The sequence below is a fragment of the Pseudophryne corroboree genome, chromosome 1 (assembly GCF_028390025.1).
Source record: "Pseudophryne corroboree isolate aPseCor3 chromosome 1, aPseCor3.hap2, whole genome shotgun sequence".
Classification (NCBI taxonomy): Eukaryota; Metazoa; Chordata; class Amphibia; order Anura; family Myobatrachidae; genus Pseudophryne; species Pseudophryne corroboree.
Window position 1 is genome coordinate 394,757,683 of NC_086444.1, and position 22,679 is coordinate 394,780,361.

Genomic DNA, 22,679 nt, shown 5'->3' on the forward strand with positions numbered 1-22,679 from the left:
GAATTGGCTTCAGTTCCTGAAGTCCAGAAGTTTGTCAAGGGAGTATTGCATATACAACCCCCTTTTGTGCCTCCAGTGGCACTGTGGGATCTCAACGTAGTTCTGGGATTCCTCAAAACACATTGGTTTAAAACCAGTCAAATCTGTGGATTTGAAGCATCTCACATGAAAAGTGAACATGCTCTTGGACCTGGCCTGGACCAGGCGAGTGTCAAATTGGTGGTTTTTTTTCTCAAAAAAGCCCATATCTGTTTGTCCATTCGGACAGGGCAGAGCTGCGGACTCGTCCCCAGTTCTCTCCCTAAGGTGGTGTCAGTGTTTCACCTGAACCAGCTTATTGTGGTGTCTTGCGCCTACTAGGGACTTGGAGGACTCCAAGTTGCTAGATGTGGTCAGGGCCCTGAAAATATAGGTTCCAGGACGGCTGGAGTCAGGAAAACTGACTTGCTGTTATCCTGTATGCACCCAACAAACTGGGTGCTCTTGCTTTTAAGCAGACTTTTGCTAGTTGGATGTGTAATACAATTCAGCTTGCACATTCTGTGGCAGGCCTGCCACAGCCAAAATATGTAAATGCCCATTCCACAAGGAAGGTGGGCTCATCTTGGGCGGCTGCCCGAGGGGTCTCGGCTTTACAACTTTGCCGAGCGGCTATTTAGTCAGGGGCAAACACGTTTGTAAAATCCTACAAATTTGATACCCTGGCTAAGGAGGACCTGGAGTTCTCTCATTCGGTGCTGCAGAGTCATCCGCACTCTCCCGCCCGTTTGGGAGCTTTGGTATAATCCCCATGGTCCTTTCAGGAACCCCAGCATCCACTAGGACGATAGAGAAAATAAGAATTTACTTACCGATAATTCTATTTCTCGGAGTCCGTAGTGGATGCTGGGCGCCCATCCCAAGTGCGGATTATCTGCATTACTTGTACATAGTTACAAAAATCGGGTTATTATTGTTGTGAGCCATCTTTTCAGAGGCTCCGCTGTTATCATACTGTTAACTGGGTTCAGATCACAGGTTGTACAGTGTGATTGGTGTGGCTGGTATGAGTCTTACCCGGGATTCATAAATCCTTCCTTATTGTGTACGCTCGTCCGGGCACAGTACCTAACTGAGGCTTGGAGGAGGGTCATAGGGGGAGGAGCCAGTGCACACCACCTGATCCTAAAGCTTTACTTTTTGTGCCCTGTCTCCTGCGGAGCCGCTATTCCCCATGGTCCTTTCAGGAACCCCAGCATCCACTACGGACTCCGAGAAATAGAATTATCGGTAAGTAAATTCTTATTTTTTTTTCTTTCCCCCTGCATGCAATTTCTACCCATAATGGTTTCAACAGTATTTACAGTCCCCTCTTGAATATCTTCCCATATATATCAGGTTTTATTTATTTAATCTGTCTCTCCTGAACAGCATATAACCCTCTAGGTCAGGCATTCCCAACCACGGTCCTCAAGGCACACAAACAGTGCAGGCTTCAGCACAGGTGACTTAATTAGTAGCTCAGTTTATTTTGATTTCTGTAACGTCCTAGTGGATGCTGGGGACTCCGTAAGGACCATGGGGAATAGACGGGCTCCGCAGGAGACATGGGCACTTTAAGAAAGAATTTAGATTCTGGTGTGCTCTGGCTCCTCCCTCTATATCCCTCCTCCAGACCTCAGTTTGAATCTGTGCCCGGACGAGCTGGGTGCTGTTCAGTGAGCTCTCCTGAGCTTGCTGTAAGAAAGTATTTTGTTAGGTGTTTTTTATTTTCAGAGAGCTCTGCTGGCAACAGACTCCCTGCATCGTGGGACAGAGGGGAGAGAAGCAGCCCTACTCTCTGAAGATAGGTCCTGCTTCTTAGGCTACTGGACACCATTAGCTCCAGAGGGATCGTACATAGGATCTCACCCTCGTCGTCCGATCCCAGAGCCGCGCCGCCGTCCCCCTCGCAGAGCCGGAAGACAGAAGCCGGGTGAGCATAAGAAGCAAGAAGACTTCGAAATCGGCGGCAGACTTCACTGAGGTAGCGCACAGCACTGCAGCTGTGCGCCATTGCTCCCACACTACACCCACATACTCCGGTCACTGTAAGGGTGCAGGGGGGGGGGGCGCCCTGGGCAGCAACTGGAACCTCTTTGGCAAAAGTTTAGCATATATACAGTTGGGCACTGTATATATGTATGAGCCCCCGCCAAGAAAATGTATATTTAAGCGGGACAGAAGCCCGCCGTCGAGGGGGCGGGCTTCTTCCTCAGCACTCACCAGCGCCATGTTTTTTCTCCACAGCACCGCTGAGAGGAAGCTCCCCAGCCTCTCCCCTGCTGATACACGGTAGAAGAGGGTAAAAAGAGAGGGGGGGCACATAATTAGGCGCAAAAATCATTATAAACAGCAGCTACTGGGTTAACATTAAGTTACTGTGTTATTCCTGGGTTAATAGCGCTGGGGTGTGTGCTGGCATACTCTCTCTCTGTCTCTCCAAAGGGCCTTGTGGGGGAATTGTCTTCAGATGAGCATTCCCTGTGTGTGTGGTGTGTCGGTACGTGTGTGTCGACATGTCTGAGGTAAAAGGGCTCCCCTAAGGAGGAGATGGAGCAAATATGTGTGTGAGGAGTGTCTCCGTCGACAACGCCGACACCTGTTTGGATATGTGTAATGAATTTATTGCACAAAAGATTAGAGAACAGACAGGGAATCTACCCATGTCTGTCCCTATGTCGCAGAGACCTTCAGAGTCTCTCAATGCTCACTATCCAAAATGATAGACACTGATGTCGACAACGATAATGCAAAGTTACAGCCAAAATGGCAGGAAAGTATTCAATATATGATTATTGTAATAAAAGATGATTTGCATATCACTGATGACTCATCTGTCCCTGACACGAGGGTACACATGTTTAAGGGGAAGAAAGCTGAGGTAAATTTCCCTCCTCTCATGATGAAAAAGAGCGGGAATCTCCAGACAAGAGACTGCAGTTTCCCACAAAGAATTCTCAGGGAATATCCTTCCCCCTACTAGGGCCAGGATACAATGGGAATCTTACCCTAGGGTGTCACGTTTGCCCAAAAGGTAGCCCTGACTTAACAGCTGTCCTCAGGGATCCTGCGGATAGCGTACACATTCTGGTACACTACTCAGACCGGCGATTGTGTCGGCATGGGTTTATAGCGCTGTAGCAGCGTGGACAGGTACCTTATCAGCAGAGATTGAGACCCGAGTATGTGTGTATATATAGATATATATATAGATATAGATATATAGACTGTAGAAGGCGGCGGCACTCAAGCAGACTCACATCATGTAGTCAAAAAGCGGTAAGTTTTATTCCGACATGTTTCGGGGAACTCCCCGTCCTCAGGGCTTAACTGTTAAGCCCTGAGGACGGGGAGTTCCCCGAAACATGTCGGAATAAAACTTACCGCTTTTTGACTACATGATGTGAGTCTGCTTGAGTGCCGCCGCCTTCTACAGTCTATATTGAGGATCAGCCTTGGTCTTCTAGGAGGGCACCGCAGCAAGAGACCAGTGAGAGAGGGAGTGCCGGGATTACTACATTACCGATATAGATATAGATATATATATATATATATATATATATATATATATATATATATATATAATATATATATATAGATAGATATATAGATATATATAAAAGATGCTGTCTTAAGATATATATATATATATATATATATATATATATATATATATATATATATATATATATATATATATATAAAAAAACATGCCCAAAGAGGCATTAGTCTACTGGGTTCTAGAGTCAACGCTATGTCGATTTCTGCTTGACGTGTCCTGTAGATATGCAATGGACAGGTCATGCCGACTTAAGAGGCATATGGAAGGCTGAGGATTTTGTGGAGAAGGGATCTCGGACCTGGTCTCCACAGCTATGGCTGGTAATTCTGATCTTTTGCCTTATATTCCTGCACAGCCTAGGAAAGCACGACATTATGCAGCCTTTCGATCACAAAGAAACAAGAAAGTCCGAGGTACGTCCTTTCTTGCCAGAGGCAGGGGCAGAGGAAAGAAGCTGCACAACACAGCTAGTTCCCAGGAACAGAAGTCCTCCCCGGCCTCTACAAAATCCACCGCATGTCGCTGGGGCTCCACAGGCGGAGCTAGGCCTGGTGGGGGCACGTCTTCGTAATTTCAACCACAAGTGGGTTCACTCCCTGTTGGATTCCTGGGCAATAGATATTGTGTCTCAGGGATACTAGCTGGACTTTGAGGAGATGCCCCCTCACCGACGGCCCTGCCGGCTTCCCCCCACGAGAGGGAAATAGTGTTAACTGCAATTCACAAATTGTATCTTCAACAGGTGGTGGTCAAGGTTCCCCTCCTTCAACAAGGAGGGGGTTATTATTCGACCATGTTGTAGTCCCGAAACCGGACGGTTTAGTCAGACCCATATTGAATTTAAAATCCCTGAACATATACCTGAAAGGGTTCAAGTTCAAGATGGAATCGCTAAGTGCGGTCATCGCAAGCCTGAAAGGGGGAGATTTTATGGTGTCTCTGGACATAAAGGAGGCGTACCTTCATGTCCCCATTTATCCACCTCATCGGGCGTACCTCAGATTTGCGGTACAGGATAGTCATTACCAATTTCAGACGTTGCCGTTTGGTCTCTCCACGGCCCCGAGAATCTTCACCAAGGTTATGGCGGAAATGATGGTGCTCCTGCGGAAGCAAGGTGTCACAATTATCCCGTACTGGGACGATCTCCTCATAAAAGCGAGATCAAGAGAGCAGTTGCTGAACAGCGTATCACTTTCTCTGGAAGTGTAACGGCAACACGGCTGGATTCTAAATATTCCAAAGTCGCAGTTGGTTCCTACGGCTCATCTGCCTTTCCTAGGCATGTTTCTAGACACAGACCAGAAAAGGGTTTATCTACCGATAGAGAGAGCTCATGACACTGGTCAGGAACCTGTTAAAACCAAAACAGGTGTCAGTGCATCACTGCACTCAAGTCCTGGGAAGGATGGTGGCATCATACGAGGCCATTCCCTTCGACAGGTTCCATGCGAGGACCTTTCAATGGGACTTACTGGACAAGTGGTCCGGATCACATCTTCAGATGCATCGGTTAATCACCCTATCCCCCAGGGCCAGGGTGTCTCTCCTGTGGTGGCTGCAGAGTGCTCACCTTCTCGAGGGCCGCAGATTCGGCATTCAGGACTGGATCCTGGTGACCACGGATGCAAGCCTCCGAGGGTGGGGAGCAGTCACACAGGGAATAAAAGTTCCAAGGTCTGTGGGCAAGTCAGCAGACTTGCCTTCACATCAACAGCCTGGAACTAAGGGCCGTATACAACGCCCTACGTCAAGCGGAGACCCTGCTTCGCGACCAACCGGTTCTGATTCAGTCAGAAGCCACCAGAATTCTTCGCTGGGCAGAGAATCACGTAAGTGCACTGTCAGCAGTGTTCATCCCGGGAGTGGACAACTGGGAAGCAGACTTCCTCAGCAGGCACGACCTCCACCCGGGAGAGTGGGGACTTCATCGAGAAGTCTTCACGCAGATTGCAAGTCGGTGGGAACTGCCACAGGTGGACATGATGGCATCCCGCCTCAACAAAAAGCTACAGAGGTATTGCGCCAGGTCATGAGACCCTCAGGCGATAGCTGTGGACGCACTGGTGACACCGTGGGTGTTCCAGTCGGTCTATGTATTTCCTCCTCTTCATCTCATACCCAAGGTGCTAAGGATAATAAGAAAAAGAGGAGTGAGAACAATCCTCATTGTTCCAGATTGGCCACGAAGGACCTGGTATCCAGATCTGCAAGAAATGCTCACAGAGGACCCGTGGCCTCTTCCTCTAAGACAGGACCTGTTGCAACAGGGGCCCTGTCTGTTCCAAGACTTACCGCGGCTGCGTTTGACGGCATGGCGGTTGAACGCCGGATCCTAGCAGAAAAGGCATTCCGGACGAGGTCATTCCTACGCGGATAAAGGCTAGGAAGGACGTGACAGCTAAACATTATCACCGTATATTGCGAAAATATGTTTCTTGGTGTGAGGCCAGGAATGCTCCTACAGAGGAATTCCAGCTGGGCCGTTTCCTTCACTTCCTACAGTCAGGAGTGAATTTGGGCCTAAAATTGGGTTCCATTAAGGTCCAGATTTCGTCCCTATCCATTTTCTTTCAAAAAGAGTTGGCTTCTCTACCAGAAGTTCAGACGTTGGTAAAGGGGAGTGCTGCATATTCAGCCTCCTTTTGTGCCTCCAGTGGCACCTTGGGATCTTAACGTGGTGTTAAGTTTCCTGAAATCACACTGGTTTGAACCACTTAAAGCGGTGGAGTTAAAATATCTCACGTGGAAAGTGGTCGTGCTATTAGCCTTGGCTTCGGCTAGGCGTGTGTCAGAATTAGCGGCTTTGTCACATAAAAGCCCCTATCTGGTTTTCCATATGGATAGAGCAGAATTGCGGACCCGTCCACAAGTTCTGTCAAAAGTGGTGTCATCTTTTCATATGAACCAACCTATTCTGGTGCCTGTGGCTACTCGTGACTTGGAGGATTCCGAGTTACTGGATGTGGTCAGGGCTTTGAAGGTTTATGTAGCCAGAACGGCTAGGGTCAGGAAAACAGAATCTTTGTTTATCCTGTATGCTTCCAACAAGCTGGGTGCTCTTGCTTCAAAGCAAACTATTGCTCGCTGGATCTGTAACACGATTCAGCAGGCTCATTCTGCAGCTGGATTGCCGCTGCCAAAATCAGTTAAGGCCCATTCCACTAGGAAGGTGGGCTCTTCTTGGGCGGCTGCCCGAGGGGTCTCGGCATTACAGTTGTGCCGAGCGGCTACTTGGTCAGGTTCAAACACTTTTGCAAAGTTCTACAAGTTTGATACCCTGGCTGAGGAGGACCTTGTGTTTGCTCAATCGGTGCTGCAGAGTCATCCGCACTCTCCCGCCCGTTTGGGAGCTTTGGTATAATCCCCATGATCCTTACGGAGTCCCCAGCATCCACTAGGACGTTAGAGAAAATAAGATTTTACTTACCGGTAAATCTATTTCTCGTAGTCCATAGTGGATGCTGGGCGCCCGCCCCAAGTGCGGACTTCTTCTGCAATACTTGTATATAGTTATTGCTGCAATAAGGGCTATGTTATTGTTGCATCAGGGTTGAACTGATGCTCTATTGTTGTTCATACTGTTGACTGGGTAAGTTTATCACAAGTTATACGGTGTGATTGGTGGGACTGGTATGAGTCTTGCCCTGGATTCCAAAATCCTTTCCTTGTACTGTCAGCTCTTCCGGGCACACTTTCTCTAACTGAGGTCTGGAGGAGGGACATAGAGGGAGGAGCCAGAGCACACCAGAATCTAAATTCTTTCTTAAAGTGCCCATGTCTCCTGCAGAGCCCGTCTATTCCCCATGGTCCTTACGGAGTCCCCAGCATCCACTACGGACTATGAGAAAATAAGAATTTACTTACCGATAATTCTATTTCTCATAGTCCGTAGTGGATGCTGGGGACTCCGTCAGGACCATGGGGAATAGCGGGCTCCGCAGGAGACAGGGCACATCTAAAAAAGCTTTTAGGTCACATGGTGCGTACTGGCTCCTCCCCCTATGACCCTCCTCCAAGCCTCAGTTAGGTACTGTGCCCGGACGAGCGTACACAATAAGGAAGGATCTTGAATCCCGGGTAAGACTCATACCAGCCACACCAATCACACCGTACAACTTGTGATCTGAACCCAGTTAACAGTATGATAACAAAACGAAGTAGCCTCTGAAAAGATGGCTCACAACAACAGTAATAACCCGATTTTGTAACAATAACTATGTACAAGCATTGCAGACAATCCGCACTTGGGATGGGCGCCCAGCATCCACTACGGACTATGAGAAATAGAATTATCGGTAAGTAAATTCTTATTTTCTCTAACGTCCTAGTGGATGCTGGGGACTCCGTCAGGACCATGGGGATTATACCAAAGCTCCCAAACGGGCGGGAGAGTGCGGATGACTCTGCAGCACCGAATGAGAAAACTCCAGGTCCTCTTTAGCCAGAGTATCAAATTTGTAAAATTTTACAAACGTGTTCTCCCCTGACCACGTAGCTGCTCGGCAAAGTTGTAATGCCGAGACCCCTCGGGCAGCCGCCCAAGATGAGCCCACCTTCCTTGTGGAGTGGGCCTTTACAGATTTAGGCTGTGGCACGCCTGCCACAGAATGTGCAAGTTGGATTGTGCTACAGATCCAACGTGCAATCGTCTGTTTAGACGCAGGAGCACCCATCTTGTTGGGTGCATACAATGTAAACAACGAGTCAGTTTTTCTGACTCCAGCTGTCCTTGAAATATATATTTTTAATGCTCTGACAACGTCCAGTAACTTGGAGTCCTCCAAGTCGCTGGTAGCCGCAGGCACCACAATAGGCTGGTTTAAGTGAAATGCCGAAACCACCTTAGGGAGAAATTGAGGACGTGTCCTCAATTCTGCCCTGTCCGAATGGAATATCAGATATGGGCTCTTGTATGACAAAGCTGCCAACTCTGAAACTCTCCTGGCAGAAGCCAGGGCCAACAGCATGGTTACCTTCCATGTAAGGTATTTTAATTCTACCGATTTTAACGGCTCAAACCAATGAGATTTGAGAAAATTTAGAACCACGTTCAAATCCCACGGTGCCACTGGAGGCACTATTGGGGGTTGTATATGTAGTACACCTTTGACAAAAGTTTGTACTTCAGGCACTGACGCCAATTCCTTCTGGAAGAAAATTGATAAGGCCGAAATTTGAACTTTAATGGACCCCAATTTTAGGCCCATAGACAATCCTGCTTGCAGGAAATGTAAGAATCGACCCAATTGAAATTCTTCCGTTGGAGCCTTCTTGGCCTCACACCACGCAACATATTTTCGCCAAATGCGGTGATAATGTTGTACAGTCACTTCCTTTCTAGCCTTAATCAAGGTAGGAATAACTTCCTCTGGAATGCCCTTTTCTTTTAGAATCCGGCGTTCAACCGCCATGCCGTCAAACGCAGACGCGGTAAGTCTTGGAACATACAAGGTCCCTGCTGAAGCAGATCCCTTCTTAGAGGTAGAGGCCACGGATCCTCCGTGAGCATCTCTTGAAGTTCCGGATACCAAGTTCTTCTTGGCCAGTCCGGAGCCACCAGTATCGTTCTTACTCCTCTTTTCCGTATAATTCTCAGTACCTTTGGTATGAGAGGCAGAGGAGGGAACACATACACTGACTGGTACACCCACGGTGTTACCAGAGCGTCCACAGCTATTGCCTGAGGGTCTCTTGACCTGGCGCAATACCTGTCCAATTTTTTGTTGAGGCGAGACGCCATCATGTCCACCTTTGGTTTTTCCCAACGGTTCACAATCATGTGAAAAACTTCTGGATGAAGTCCCCACTCTCCCGGGTGAAGGTCGTGTCTGCTGAGGAAATCTGCTTCCCAGTTGTCCACTCCCGGGATGAACACTGCTGACAGTGCTATGACTTGATTCTCCGCCCAGCGCAGAATCCTTGCAGCTTCTGCCATTGCACTCCTGCTTCTCGTGCCGCCTTGTCGGTTTACGTGGGCGACTGCCGTGATGTTGTCGGACTGGATCAACACCGGCTGACCCTGAAGCAGCGGTTTTGCCAGACTTAGAGCATTGTAGATCGCTCTTAGCTCCAGTATATTTATGTGAAGAGACGTCTCCAGGTTTGACCACACGCCCTGGAAGTTTCTTCCCTTTGTGACTGCTCCCCAACCTCGTAGGCTGGCATCCGTAGTCACCAGGACCCAGTCCTGTATGCCGAATCTGCGGCCCACTAACAGATGGGCAGTCTGCAACCACCACAGGAGAGACAACCTTGTTCTCGGTGACAGTGTTATCCGCTGATGCATGTGCAGATGCGATCCGGACCATTTGTCCAGCAGATCCCACTGAAATGTCCGTGCATGGAATCTGCCGAATGGAATCGCTTCGTACGAAGCCACCATCTTTCCCAGGACTCTTGTGCATTGATGTACTGACACAGTTCCTGGTTTTAGGAGGTTCCTGACAAGTTCGGGAGAAATACCTTTTTCTGAACCGTGTCCAGAATCATACCCAGGAACAGCAGATGCGTTGTCGGGGTCAATTGAGATTTTGGAAGATTTAGAATCCACCCGTGTTGCTGAAGCACTACTTGTGTTAGCGCCACACCGACTTCCAGCTGTTCTCTGGACTTTGCCCTTATCAGGAGATCGTCCAAGTAAGGGATAATTAATACGCCTTTTCTTCGTAGAAGAACCATCATTTCGGTCATTACCTTGGTAAAGACCCGAGGGGCCGTGGACAAACCAAACGGCAGCGTTTGAAACTGATAATGACAGTCTTGTATCACGAACCTGAGATACCCTTGGTGTGAGGGGTAAATCGGGACATGTAGATAAGCATCTTTTATGTCCAAGGACACCATGAAGTCTCCTTCTTCCAGATTCGCTATCACTGCCCTGAGTGACTCCATCTTGAACTTGAATTTCTGTATGTACAGGTTCAAGGATTTCAGATTTAGAATAGGCCTTACCGAACCGTCCGGTTTCGGTACCACAAATAGAGTGGAATAATACCCCTTTCCCTGTTGTAGGAGGGGTACCTTGACTATCACCTGCTGAGAATACAGCTTGTGAATGGCTTCCAAAACCGACGTCCTTTCTGAGGGAGACGTTGGTAAAGCAGACTTTAGGAACCGGCGAGGGGGAAACCTTTCGAACTCCAGCATGTAAACCTGAGATATTATCTGCAGGACCCACGGGTCCACTTGTGAGTGAGCCCATTGATTGCTGAAAATCTTGAGTCGACCCCCCACCGTTCCTGAGTCCGCTTGTAAAGCCCCAGCGTCATGCTGATGGCTTTGTAGAAGCCGGGGCGGGCTTCTGTTCCTGGGCAGGGGCTGCGTGCTGCCCTTTCTTACCCTTTCCTCTGCCTCTCGGCAGATAAGACTGTCCTTTTGGTCGCTTTTTATAGGAGCGAAAGGACTGCGGCTGAAAAGACGGTGTCTTTTTCTGTTGTGAAGGGGTCTGAGGTAAAAAGGTGGATTTGCCGGCAGTTGCCGTGGTCACCAGGTCCGAAAGACCGACCCCAAACAATTCCTCTCCTTTATATGGCAATACTTCCATATGCCTCTTGGAATCCGCATCACCTGACCACTGTCGCGTCCATAAACTTCTTCTGGCAGATATGGACATCGCGCTTACTCTTGATGCTAGAGTACAAACATCCCTCTGAGCATCTCGCATATAAAGAAAAGCATCCTTTAATTGCTCTAGAGTCAATAAAATACTGTCCCTATCCAGGGTCTCAATATTTTCAGTCAGAGAATCCAACCACACTACCCCAGCACTGCACATCCAGGCTGAGGCTATTGCCGGTCGCAGTATAACACCAGTATGTGTGTATATACTCTTCAGTGTAGTTTCCAGCCTCCTATCTGCTGGATCCTTGAGGGCGGCCGTATCAGGAGACGGCAACGCCACTTGCTTTGATAAACGTGTGAGCGCCTTATCCACCTTAGGGGGTGTTTCCCAGCGCGCCCTAACCTCTGGTGGGAAAGGGTATAATGCCAATAACTTCTTTGAAATTAGCAATTTTCTATCGGGGGTAACCCACGCTTCATCACACACATCATTCAATTCCTCTGATTCTGGGAAAAATACAGGTAGTTTTTTCACCCCCCACATAATACCCCTTTTTGAGGTACCAGCAGTATCAGAGATCTGCAACGCCTCCTTCATTGCCGTGATCATATAACGTGTGGCCCTATTGGAAAATACGTTTGTTTCTTCACCGTCGACACTAGATTCATCTGTGTCGGTACCCGTGTCGACTGACTGAGGTAAAGGACGTTTTACAGCCCCTGACGGTGTCTGAGACGCCTGAACCGGTACTAACTGGTTTGCCGGGCGTCTTATTTCGTCAACTGACTTTTGTAGTGTGCTGACATTATCACGTAATTCCATAACTAAAGCCATCCATTCCGGTGTCGACTCCCTAGGGGGTGACATTACCATCATCGGCAATTGCTCTGCCTCCACACCAACATCGTCCTCATACATGTCGACACACACGTACCGACACACAGCAGCCACACAGGGAATGCTCTAATCGAAGACAGGACCCCTTAGCCCTTTGGGGAGACAGAGGGAGAGTTTGCCAGCACACACCAAAAGCGCTATAAATGTATATAAACAACCCTAGAAGGTGTTGTTTACTATATATGCGCTCTGAATATATAAATATCGCCAATTTATGCCCCCCTTCTCTTTGTTACCCTGTTTCTGTAGTGCAGTGCAGGGGAGAGTCCTGGGAGCCTTCCTCACCAGCGGAGCTGAGCAGGAAAATGGCGCTGAGTGCTGAGGAGAATAAGCTCCGCCCCTTTTTCGGCGGGATTTTTCTCCCGGTTTTTAAGAAACTGGCCTGGGTCAAAATACATACATATAGCCTTAATGGGTATATGTGATGTATTTATTTTGCCACTAAAGGTAATTATATTGCTGCCCAGGGCGCCCCCAGCAGCGCCCTGCACCCTCCGTGACTGAGTCAGTGAGCCGTGTGACAACAATGGCGCACAGCTGCAGTGCTGTGCACTACCTTCATGAAGACTGTGGAGTCTTCTGCCGCCTGTTTTCCGGACCTCCGTTCTGCCGTCTCTTCAGCGTCTGTAAGGGGGATCGGCGGCGCGGCTCCGGGACGAACCCCAGGCTGACCTGTGTTCCGACTCCCTCTGGAGCTAAGTGTCCAGTAGCCTAAGACTCCAATCCATCCTGCACGCAGGTGAGTTGGAAATCTCTCCCCTAAGTCCCTCGATGCAGTGATCCTGTTGCCAGCAGGAATCACTGAGATTGAAACCTAAAAAAAAACTTTTCTAAACAGCTCTTTAAGAGAGCCACCTAGATTGCACCCTCTCGGACGGGCACAAAAACCTAACTGAGGCTTGGAGGAGGGTCATAGGGGGAGGAGCCAGTACGCACCATGTGACCTAAAAGCTTTTTTAGATGTGCCCTGTCTCCTGCGGAGCCCGCTATTCCCCATGGTCCTGACGGAGTCCCCAGCATCCACTAGGACGTTAGAGAAATAGATTTACCGGTAAGTAAAATCTTATTTTTACCTGTAAGGCTTCTAGTGTTTACATACATTCAATTAGGATAAGTATTTCCCCTTGTGCTGTGGACATCATTTTCTATATATGCCGTAATGATGACACATAATCGTCGTTAGTGTTTTGGCAATACTTTTTGTAATACCCATGTTAATATCCTTGCCGGCTGCTCTTTCCCTCCCCCCTTCTCCACCCCCATTTTGTTCACTACCTCCATCCTTACTATTCTCTCTGCATGACCTGTAATTTTATAATTAAACCCTCCCCCCAGGCACCTAGTTTAAAAACTCATCCAACCTTCTAACCATCCCCCTCCTCCCCCTGCCCCCCAGGTGCAATCCATTGTGATAAAAAAGATGGCGCCTGACTGAGAAGTCCGCCCAGTGTTCCAGGAACACAAACCATCTTTCCTGCACCAGTCTCTAAGCCACACATTCACCCTCGTACCTCCCTAATCTCCCTCTGCCTCCCTGGGCTAGCGCATGGCACAGGTAATATTTTGGAGAATATTATCTTAGATGTACTTGCCTTTAGTTTCTGGCCTAAGTCCCTATAATCTTTCTTAAGGACATCCCACCTACCACTAACTTTGTTGGGCCAATGTGCACCAAGACTGCCCGGTCTTTCCCAGCCCCTCCCAACAATCTCTCTACCCTGTCCGCGATGTGCCATACCCGAGCACCCTGGGGACAACAGACTGTACGGCGATCACGGTACCGGTAGCAGATTGCCCTGTCTGTCCTGATAATATAATCCCCTACCACCACAATCTGACTAGGTACCTCACTATCTTTTATCCCATCTGTGCCAGAGGCACCGCTCCTCCGGTTGCTAGAGGGAACAGTCTCCTCCAGCTCCATCATTTCCTCACTACCATCCTACGAATCTTCGTCCAATAGGGCAAATTTATTGGGGTTTGGTGGTTCAGAGTCTTTTTCTTCCTTCTAACTGTGACCTAGCTGGCTACCTGTTCATCCTAGTCTACCAGTGCCCCCCCCCCCCCCCCCGCAACTCCTCCATCGTTCTATCTAAGCTTTGCTCGAGATTATGATTATCCCTCAGTCGCGTAACGGTCTGCTCTAGATCAGTTCAGGGCAGCCGTTTGCACACACCTTGCGAAAATGTATTCACACTGGAATGATTGCACCAGGTGCGCATACATCTTGTACAAGATGCAGAGTGAGATTCTCAATCACGGCCCCACCCATTTGCTTGACAACTCTAGCTCCCTATTACATTCCGAAAAACAATACAAACAGTGTAAACAATTCAAACTTTGCAGTACGATATTATACTATGGCCTAGCTGTGAAAAGAAACAATATTCACAGTAAATCAGAAATAGCTAATTTAATCAAGGACAAGGGGAGAGAGAAAAAAAAGAAAACAATCACATACAATATAGTAGGAAAGCTAATACTTGCGTGGGCCCTTCTCCTTTTGCCAATGTCCTCTCCACTTGCAGTTGCTCCATCTCCCTGCAGCTCCTTCCCCTTGCTAATGTGAACCCAGCTTCTGGCACTGTCAGGAGGTACTGTAGCAGCAGCACCTGCTTCCAGGTCCAAGCTTCCCCCGCCTCAGCATCTCCGTCCAGCCAGCTCCTCTCTCTCCGTCTCCCCACTTCAGGCCCTGGCACCAGACTCTGGTTCCCCCATTTGCAGCCCCTCGCTCCGGCTCCCCGTTTGCAGCCCGTCCGCTTCCCACTGCGCGCGCACTTGTCACTTCCAGTTAGCGTACCCCGGATCACCTTCAGCGTGTCTGCTCAGCGTCTCAGGTGATGTTTGGACCAATACAAAACAGTTTATCTTGTCGAGTGACTTTCAAGCACATGATTTATGTCCGGAAAGGCTGATTAACCACCTGCCTGGCATGGTCGCATCAGATATGACCATGCCTGCAAGTGCTCTATCTGACCTGGTCGCACAGGATGCGACCAGTCAGATAGAGAGTGTTAGCAGTGGCAGGGAAGATAAAATTCACTCCGTTGCTGCTGTCAGAGGGACCGGAAGGTCCCTCTGCCTCCCTGCACTCTCCCCCACTGATGGCCGTGCTGCCGATCACTGCTGATCGGTCAGCACGGCAGGATCCCCCCCCTCCAGCGGCTGCAGACAATGGCAGCCGCTGGAGAGTGTAAATGAACCCTCCCAAGCCACCCCCAGACCCCCCCCTGTATACCTGCAGGATGTCCCGTCTTTCAAAATGAAAGTCGCAATGTTCCAGATCGATGTTTCGATGTTTGAAAAAATATACATATATATATTTTTTTTTTTTTATTAAAAATATTTTTTTCCCCTTTTTTTAACTAAAATTATTTGGGATAGGGTTAAATTTAGGTCCTTCACCTAATTCACTCATAAAAACCCCGACAATTTCGGAGCGGTTTTTGGCGAAATAAATCGTCAGTTAAGTGGTTAAATGCATGCACTCCACCTAGTGGTATGTTTTAAGCATTACAGACTAACTGCTGAAATGGTCGGGGGTGGAGAAATCACGAGAAATGTCTTGTGATCAATTATGTTCCTGTGTCTCCTGTTCTTACTTAACTAGTTGATCTGGTTGGAGTCTCTGCAAAGTTGCGGAATTCTCTGGCATCACTAAAGGCAGACACATTGTTCTGAGAGGTGCGTACTATTGCAGACTGATAAATGCTGATCTATATATTCACATATACATACTTACCTAGACAGTGAAATATAGATTGTATCCTACAACATGTGCTGTACACTGCTACAATACTATCCTTGTACACACTACTGTGTGTGTGTTTAACAGACATAATTAAATGTGTTTTAAATGCACTTTGATACTGTTAGACCAAATATTTGTACGTTAATGGATCTGTACACAGATTCTAACAAGTGTACACTGTGTGTCAGTGATGACATTGCCAGGAGCATTTACAGTCAGTAACATAGAAAGGAGTTCCCTGGAAACACATCTTTACATACGTTATGCTGCAGGGAGACTTTGAGATGTGTTCATGAACATGTTTATAACACTCTGTTAGTGCTACGCTTTGTTTACAAGCCCTAAAACTCCTGCTAATCCATACAGTGAGCGCTGGTGTACTTTCAGAAGCCAGTTAGTAACTCTTAGGAGTAAATGGAGGACTGACGGAACATGTTTACTCACAAAATCTAAAGAGAACTGTTCCTCCACAGGAAGTGCAGATGTTAGGGATAATCAGGCAGGCTATATAATGGTATATGCATGTGATAGCAATTTGTCTTCTGAAAATAAACAGTAGTCATGCCTCATTACCTAAAGCAGAGGTTCTCAAGGCACCCCAACGGCCCAGGTTTTAGGTATATCCATGGCTCAGCACAGATGGTTAAATCAAATTGACTGGGGTGGTAATTAAGTCACCTGTTGTAAAGCATGGATAAACTTAAAACCTGCACCGTTGGGATGCCTTGAGAATGAGTTTGAGAACTTCTGACCTAAAGTATCTCTTCTGAAAAGCTGCTCGCTTTGCAGAATCTGCTTTTCAGAAGTGTGGTCCACGTCACCATCTCCACTGCTGCTCCTTTAAAATTTGCAGGCTGACTTCAGACTCTGGTTCCTGGAAAGCTAGGGAATCTCCAGTTTCCTAGGGGCTAGGTACCAGCTTAAAGTTAAACCTATTAACCCCAAACCCCCTCTATTTTTATAGTCCAAAACCAGCTCCAAGAGCCCAGTAGAAGCCGAGCTAAGAGCCTCAACTGCTGGGTTTCTGGAGCTTCCAGCCGTGCTGCGGATTCCCAGGGGGCTAGGTACTAGCTGAAGGCACTCCCAAGTTCCCTCTATTTTTGACCTAGAACCAACTCCAGGAGCCCAGTAAAAGCCGATCTAGGAGCCTCAAACTGTGGGCTGCTTGAAGTTTGACCCGATTTCGGGGAGCCCCAAAACTCAGTGGTGGTACAGTCGGATAGCCCAGGGGCCAAGCTTTCAAACAATCCCCCTCTCACCAACCCCACGTCTTCCTGCACCCTCCCCACTCAGAGATGTGCTCCCTCAGTTCCCCTCTGAATCGTGCTGAACTACTACCCGACATCTCAGAACTGTATAGTGAGAAAAGGTCCTCACCCTTTGAACCAGCCCCGCTCTGGTTCTTTGCACCCCAGAACCTAGCCACTGGCACCTTCAGTAACCAGGAGATACATATCGGTGATAGTTTATACTGATTATGGCATATTTAATTGTTATGTTTGAGAGTACATCCAAACATATATCTTTTTCTTATTTGTTTTGTATTTTACTCATCCTGTGACCACACATGGGAAAAATAAGTTATTGCTCAGTTTCCATGCATGTAAGCGGTTATGTGTGGTTTCTTTAAACATTCAGGTACTTTAGGACATATTTTAAGCACCAAGTACTTCAAGTCTGGATGTAGCTTTAATGTGATCTGATATTCCTCGGAATTATTTTAAAAAGTTCCATTCCCTGACTATTGTTATATTTGTTTTCCTCGGATCCTTTAGAATGTAATCTCTCACGAGCAGGGCCCTCCCCAGTCATGTGCTTTTCCTTCTCTTACTTAGACTATCTTCTACTCCATGCTCCCTACAACGGCACCTAACCCTTGGTTTCAGCCACCCTGATGCTTATTTCAGCGTCATGTGCCCTAATGCAGCAATGTTTACATACCCGCATTGTCTTGTACTGTAAACCACTGGCTTCTTGTTTTGCTCATTTGTTTATTTACTTTGTTAGGCGCTGTGGCACCATATAAATAAAGGATAATAAAATTAATCATTTGTATTTTTGTTGTATCAGGAGCTTGACTTGACTTATCAACTTATCAACTTGACTTACCGTCTGCAGATAAGAAAGCGGAGATGAGGAAGTACAATAAATGTTACAATCTATTCATATTCCAAAGTTTGTGGGTGTGATGTAACTAGACCAGAACTACAGTACAGGAACTTCATGGCATCGCCCTGTTGTGTAGAACCCAGGCCTGCATCATGGTGAGTCTGCATTATAATACATTATTTCTGTATACTCTCCTGCATCTCTTCATCTTTGCACTAAACTGTTCTGTAAGTAATCTAGTATCTGTTGTATTGCACTAGTTAAAGCTTCCATAGGAAGAATTAATGGGTTTCGGTATGAATGGTCAAACTGTTGCCATTTTCATCATTTCAACATGCATCATGTCTACATGGTGAGCTGTCGACAACCATGCCCTGGTGGTGTCTTACCTTTCCCCGGCGGCTTCAGCGTCCTCTTCCGGCGTTCCGAGAAGTAGTTCTCCCCTAATCACTAACAACCCCTCCCACATCCCGCGCTGAACCCTAAGCGCCGATCGCCCCACAGCCTAAGCCTAACCTTCCCCCGCAACCTAGCCATAACCCTCCCAGCGGTGCCTAACCAGTGGCATCCTGTGAATGTCAACATTTCACATGTTGACATTTTGAAGATGTCAACCATTTGTCATTATAGATGTCAACATGCTTACTGCCGACCTTCTGACCGGATACTATAAGATGCACTAGTTGGCCAATAGTATGTGGGCAACACAGTGGCATTAACCCCCATTTCCCATGTCTATAGGTCCCCATAGGTCATTCATATGGCATTCTGGGGAAAAAAATTGGTAGTAATATAGGTGGGGAGAGATCATTACATCACTGCCAGGGGGCTAATGAGCAGGAGGAAATCTGGGGGACGAAGCAAGAAGGTACGGTCACATGGGATGTGACCGTGGCAGTGATTGCATTCCATGCAACCTTATTGTTAAGTGGTCAAACATATCCAATTCACAATAGCATCACTTACTGCAGACTGGAGCACCTCTAGCATTGCAGGTATTACAATGGCATGTTGGAAGTTGCTGAACTCTTCAGTATGACCCATTCTAGTGGTAATGTTTGTATATGGAGATTGCATGACTGTATGCTTGATTTTATGTACCTGTTAGCATTAGTTGTTGCTGAAATGGGCAAACACTAATTAGACAGGAGGTCTTCACATACTTGTGGCCTTGAAGTTTACCTGGCTAAACGAATAGCGCGATGCGAACATTCCTATTTGGGCCCCCAAATGTGTCACGTTTCGCTCATTTCAGCTCACCACCCCCAGGGCAAGCTGAAATGAAGGTCTCACGCCTGCCGGAAGAAACATTTGAATAGGTGCGGGGACCCGCGATAACATTTGAATTCCGCCCATATAATCACTATTTTCTATCTTTTTCAGTGGTGGTCACTCAGGGTTTCCCTACTCTGTGCACGTCAATATTCTATTTATACATTTCTGGGAAGGAAAACAAATCCTAAATATTGAATTGCTAGAAGCAGGACAGCCATACAAAAGCTTTACACAGAGCAAAACCTCACCATAGTTTTACATTTATTACCAAGAGTGAAAGTATAACAACCGTAATGAACAATCTACATTATTATTATTTTATATTTATGTTAGAATAAACTAATTTATTTCTTTATCATATCTGCAGGTTAAACTATTTTTTTCTTTACGATGGGTCAAAGGTAAAAGGGGAAGGTGACCCTACGAGGATAGGAATTAACTATTTTTATCCTCCTCAGGTAATTTCTATCTGTTCCTTTTTCTTTACTTAATATGTTACCTCAAAATATCTCCTCTTTAAGATCTCTGTATATTCTTGATGATCTGTTTATTTAAGGATTTATGTAGGAAAATAAAATTGGGCATTTTGCAACAGATGACAGTTATTATGACTTGACAAAAAGTAAAAAGAATATAGGAAACTATTTTTTAAATGCAATATATTTTTACCTATTTGCTATTGCATACTAAATAATTTTATTGCGTTCACTCATTAGAGGAATTGACCACCTACCAATAGTTATAGAGTACCTGCCAGGTTTATGAAAAAACACTATGAGGTCTATGTACTAAGCCTTGGAGAGAGAGCAAGTACAAACCAATCAGCTCCTAACTGTCATTTCTCAAACGTCCTAGAGGATGCTGGGGACTCCGTAAGGACCATGGGGTATAGACGGGATCCGCAGGAGACATGGGCACACTATAAGACTTTTTTACTGGGTGTGAACTGGCTCCTCCCTCTATGCCCCTCCTCCAGACCTCAGTTAGACTTTGTGCCCAGGAGTGACTGGACACACACTAGGGGAGCTCTACGGAGTTTCTCTAAAGACATTTTATGTTAGGTTTTTTATTTTCAGGGAGACCTGCTGGCTACAGGCTCCCTGCATCGTGGGACTGACAGGAGAGAAGCAGTCCTACTTCTTCTTAGTTCAAGGGCTCTGCTTCTTAGGCTACAGGACACCATTAGCTCCAGAGGGTTCGATCACTTGGTGCGCCTAGCGGCTTGTTCCCGGAGCCGCGCCGTCAACCCCCTCACAGAAGCCAGAAGAAAGAAGCCGGGTGAGTATGTGAAGAACAGAAGACTTCAGTGACGGCAGAAGACTTCAGTAACGGAGGTACAGCGCGGCGGTCGCGCTGCGCTCCATGTTACCACACACCAACGGCACTCACAGGGTGCAGGGCGCTGGGGGGGGGGGGAGCGCCCTGGGCAGCAAGTTACTGATCTCTTAAAACGGCTGGCATACAAAGCATTTTTTTGTGCCTGGGCACCGGGTCCCATACCCCCGCCAGCATAATACTGCGCGCCAGTGCTCCCGCGCCGCCGGCTTACATGGGTGCAGGGCGCAGGGGGGGGAGGGGTGCCCTGGGCAGCAATATAGACCTTTTTTTAAGGGTGGCTACGGAATATACAGTGGGTACACACTGTATAGGGACCCCCGCTGGCATAAAGTACGATATTTTCTAGTGGGCTGAAGCGCGCCGAGAAGGGGCGGGGCTTAGCCCTCACAACACGTTCAGCACCATTTTCTTCCAGTCCCCGCCATAGCAGTGAAAACACACGTGGGGGGGCACTGTGTTTAGTGTATATAACCTATATATCACTAAGTTAGTTAAATGGGCTTATATTGCAGTGTGTTGTGCATATACCCTGTGTTTCCCTGGTCCACTATAGCTTTTTAGTCAACATATGTCGACAGGCATGAGTGCTCTGTCACAAACGGGGATCGCTGTCGGCATTGCCGACGCCTGTTGGTCCTTGATAGCACTGTATGGGTGACAAAGTTTGTATGCGGGTGATCCTGTCGGCACCAACTGTTATTACTGAGAGCAACTTAACATGCTGTAACTGCCTTATGCCTCTCTCTCTCTCTCTCTCTCTCTCTCTCTCTCTCTCTCTCTCTCTCTCTCTCTCTATATCTATATATATATATATATATATATATATATATATATATATATATATATATATATAACCCATCCACAGTATGCCGGCACTCAATGTAAAACGTCCCAACTGCTCAGGTGCCTTTCCAAAAGAATAAATATCCAGCAGTAAAGATGGCACTCAGAGACTTATTAAAGCGGTGAAAAAAGACATCTGTATTAGATGTTAAGACATCAAACGTTTTCGGAGCTGTTGCCCCGTCCTCAGGATAACATCTACAGCAATAAACAAACACACAACACTTACATAAATACCCTTACCTGTCCCTCGATTCCCGCTCCGTCCAGCGCTCAAACTGCACGCCCACCGGAGGCACCAACTGCTGTACTTCCTGGTGCGCGGCCTCCGTCACTATGGATACCGCTATGCATGCGTTCCACAGGCAGCTTCCTGCGCTCCATTAAGCCAGCAGAGGATCCCGATGTGGCTGCAGCACGAGAACTGCAGGGAAGAGGAACAACAAAACAATTTTTAAAAACACACATAACAACAAAAAGACATTACAGAGGCTACATACAGGGTCAGTTTACATAATGTAAACTATCAAAGTCACAAGGAAAATTAAGCTATATGATCACAGTGACTATAATGTATCACAGCATACTGTTCCAATTGATTTTTTCATTTAACCTCATAGGATTCGTAGTGCCTAAGCGGATGATCCAGCGGGATTCTTTTAATAACAATTGTTTAGCCCGGTCCCCACCCCGAAGGGAAACTGGCACATGATCTATAATGTAATATTTTAAATCATCTAATGTATGACCTGCCATCTTGAAATGTCGGGATACCGGCTGGTCAATATCTTTCCCGTTTAAGGTCATATTAATTGCCGATCTATGGGCGTTCATCCTCTCCCTAAACTTGCGGGTGGTTTGGCCAATATAATAAAGGCCACAGGGACACACAATAATGTACACTACATGGGTGGTAGTACATGTAAGGACAAACCTAATGTCATAGATTTTGTCTATATGCGGATGCTTGAATTCTCTACAGGCTACCATATATTTGCAGGTAATGCAATTATGGCATCTATAGCAGCCTGGGGGTTTGGTGTACACATTGGTAGGTTTTTTAATCCCTAGCCCCGTAATATCAGCATGGACAAGTCTATCACGTAGGTTGTTACCACGTTTGAACGCTGCCAGGGGTCTCATGTTTTTAAAGATTGGAAGCTCCTTATCTGAGCTCACAATGGGCCAAAGTGCGTTAGTGGCTCTCCGGATAATTGGGCTGGCCGTGGTATAATTACTCACCCAGGGAATGACCTTATCTTGGTGACGTTTAACTGGTTTCAGTAAACTAGATCTATCCATAGTTAGCACCTTCTTTT

General features: G+C 47.1%; 1 protein-coding gene across 8 annotated transcripts in view; it reads left to right on the forward strand.

Annotated features, from left to right (window-relative positions):
- Nucleotides 1-22,679, forward strand: part of HPS4 (HPS4 biogenesis of lysosomal organelles complex 3 subunit 2) — a 119,119-nt gene that overhangs the window by 16,489 nt on the left and 79,951 nt on the right. For 4 of the 8 annotated variants that reach the window (XM_063913187.1, XM_063913188.1, XM_063913191.1 and 1 more), the window contains 2 exons: nt 17,866-18,059; nt 19,547-19,637. In XM_063913187.1, coding sequence (XP_063769257.1) covers nt 18,019-18,059; nt 19,547-19,637 — 132 coding nt within the window. In that variant the 5' untranslated portion in view covers nt 17,866-18,018. Of the gene's footprint in view, nt 1-15,643; nt 15,729-17,865; nt 18,060-19,546; nt 19,638-22,679 lie in introns of those variants that run through there. The other 4 variants (XM_063913192.1, XM_063913193.1, XM_063913194.1 and 1 more) reach the window with 2 other exon arrangements.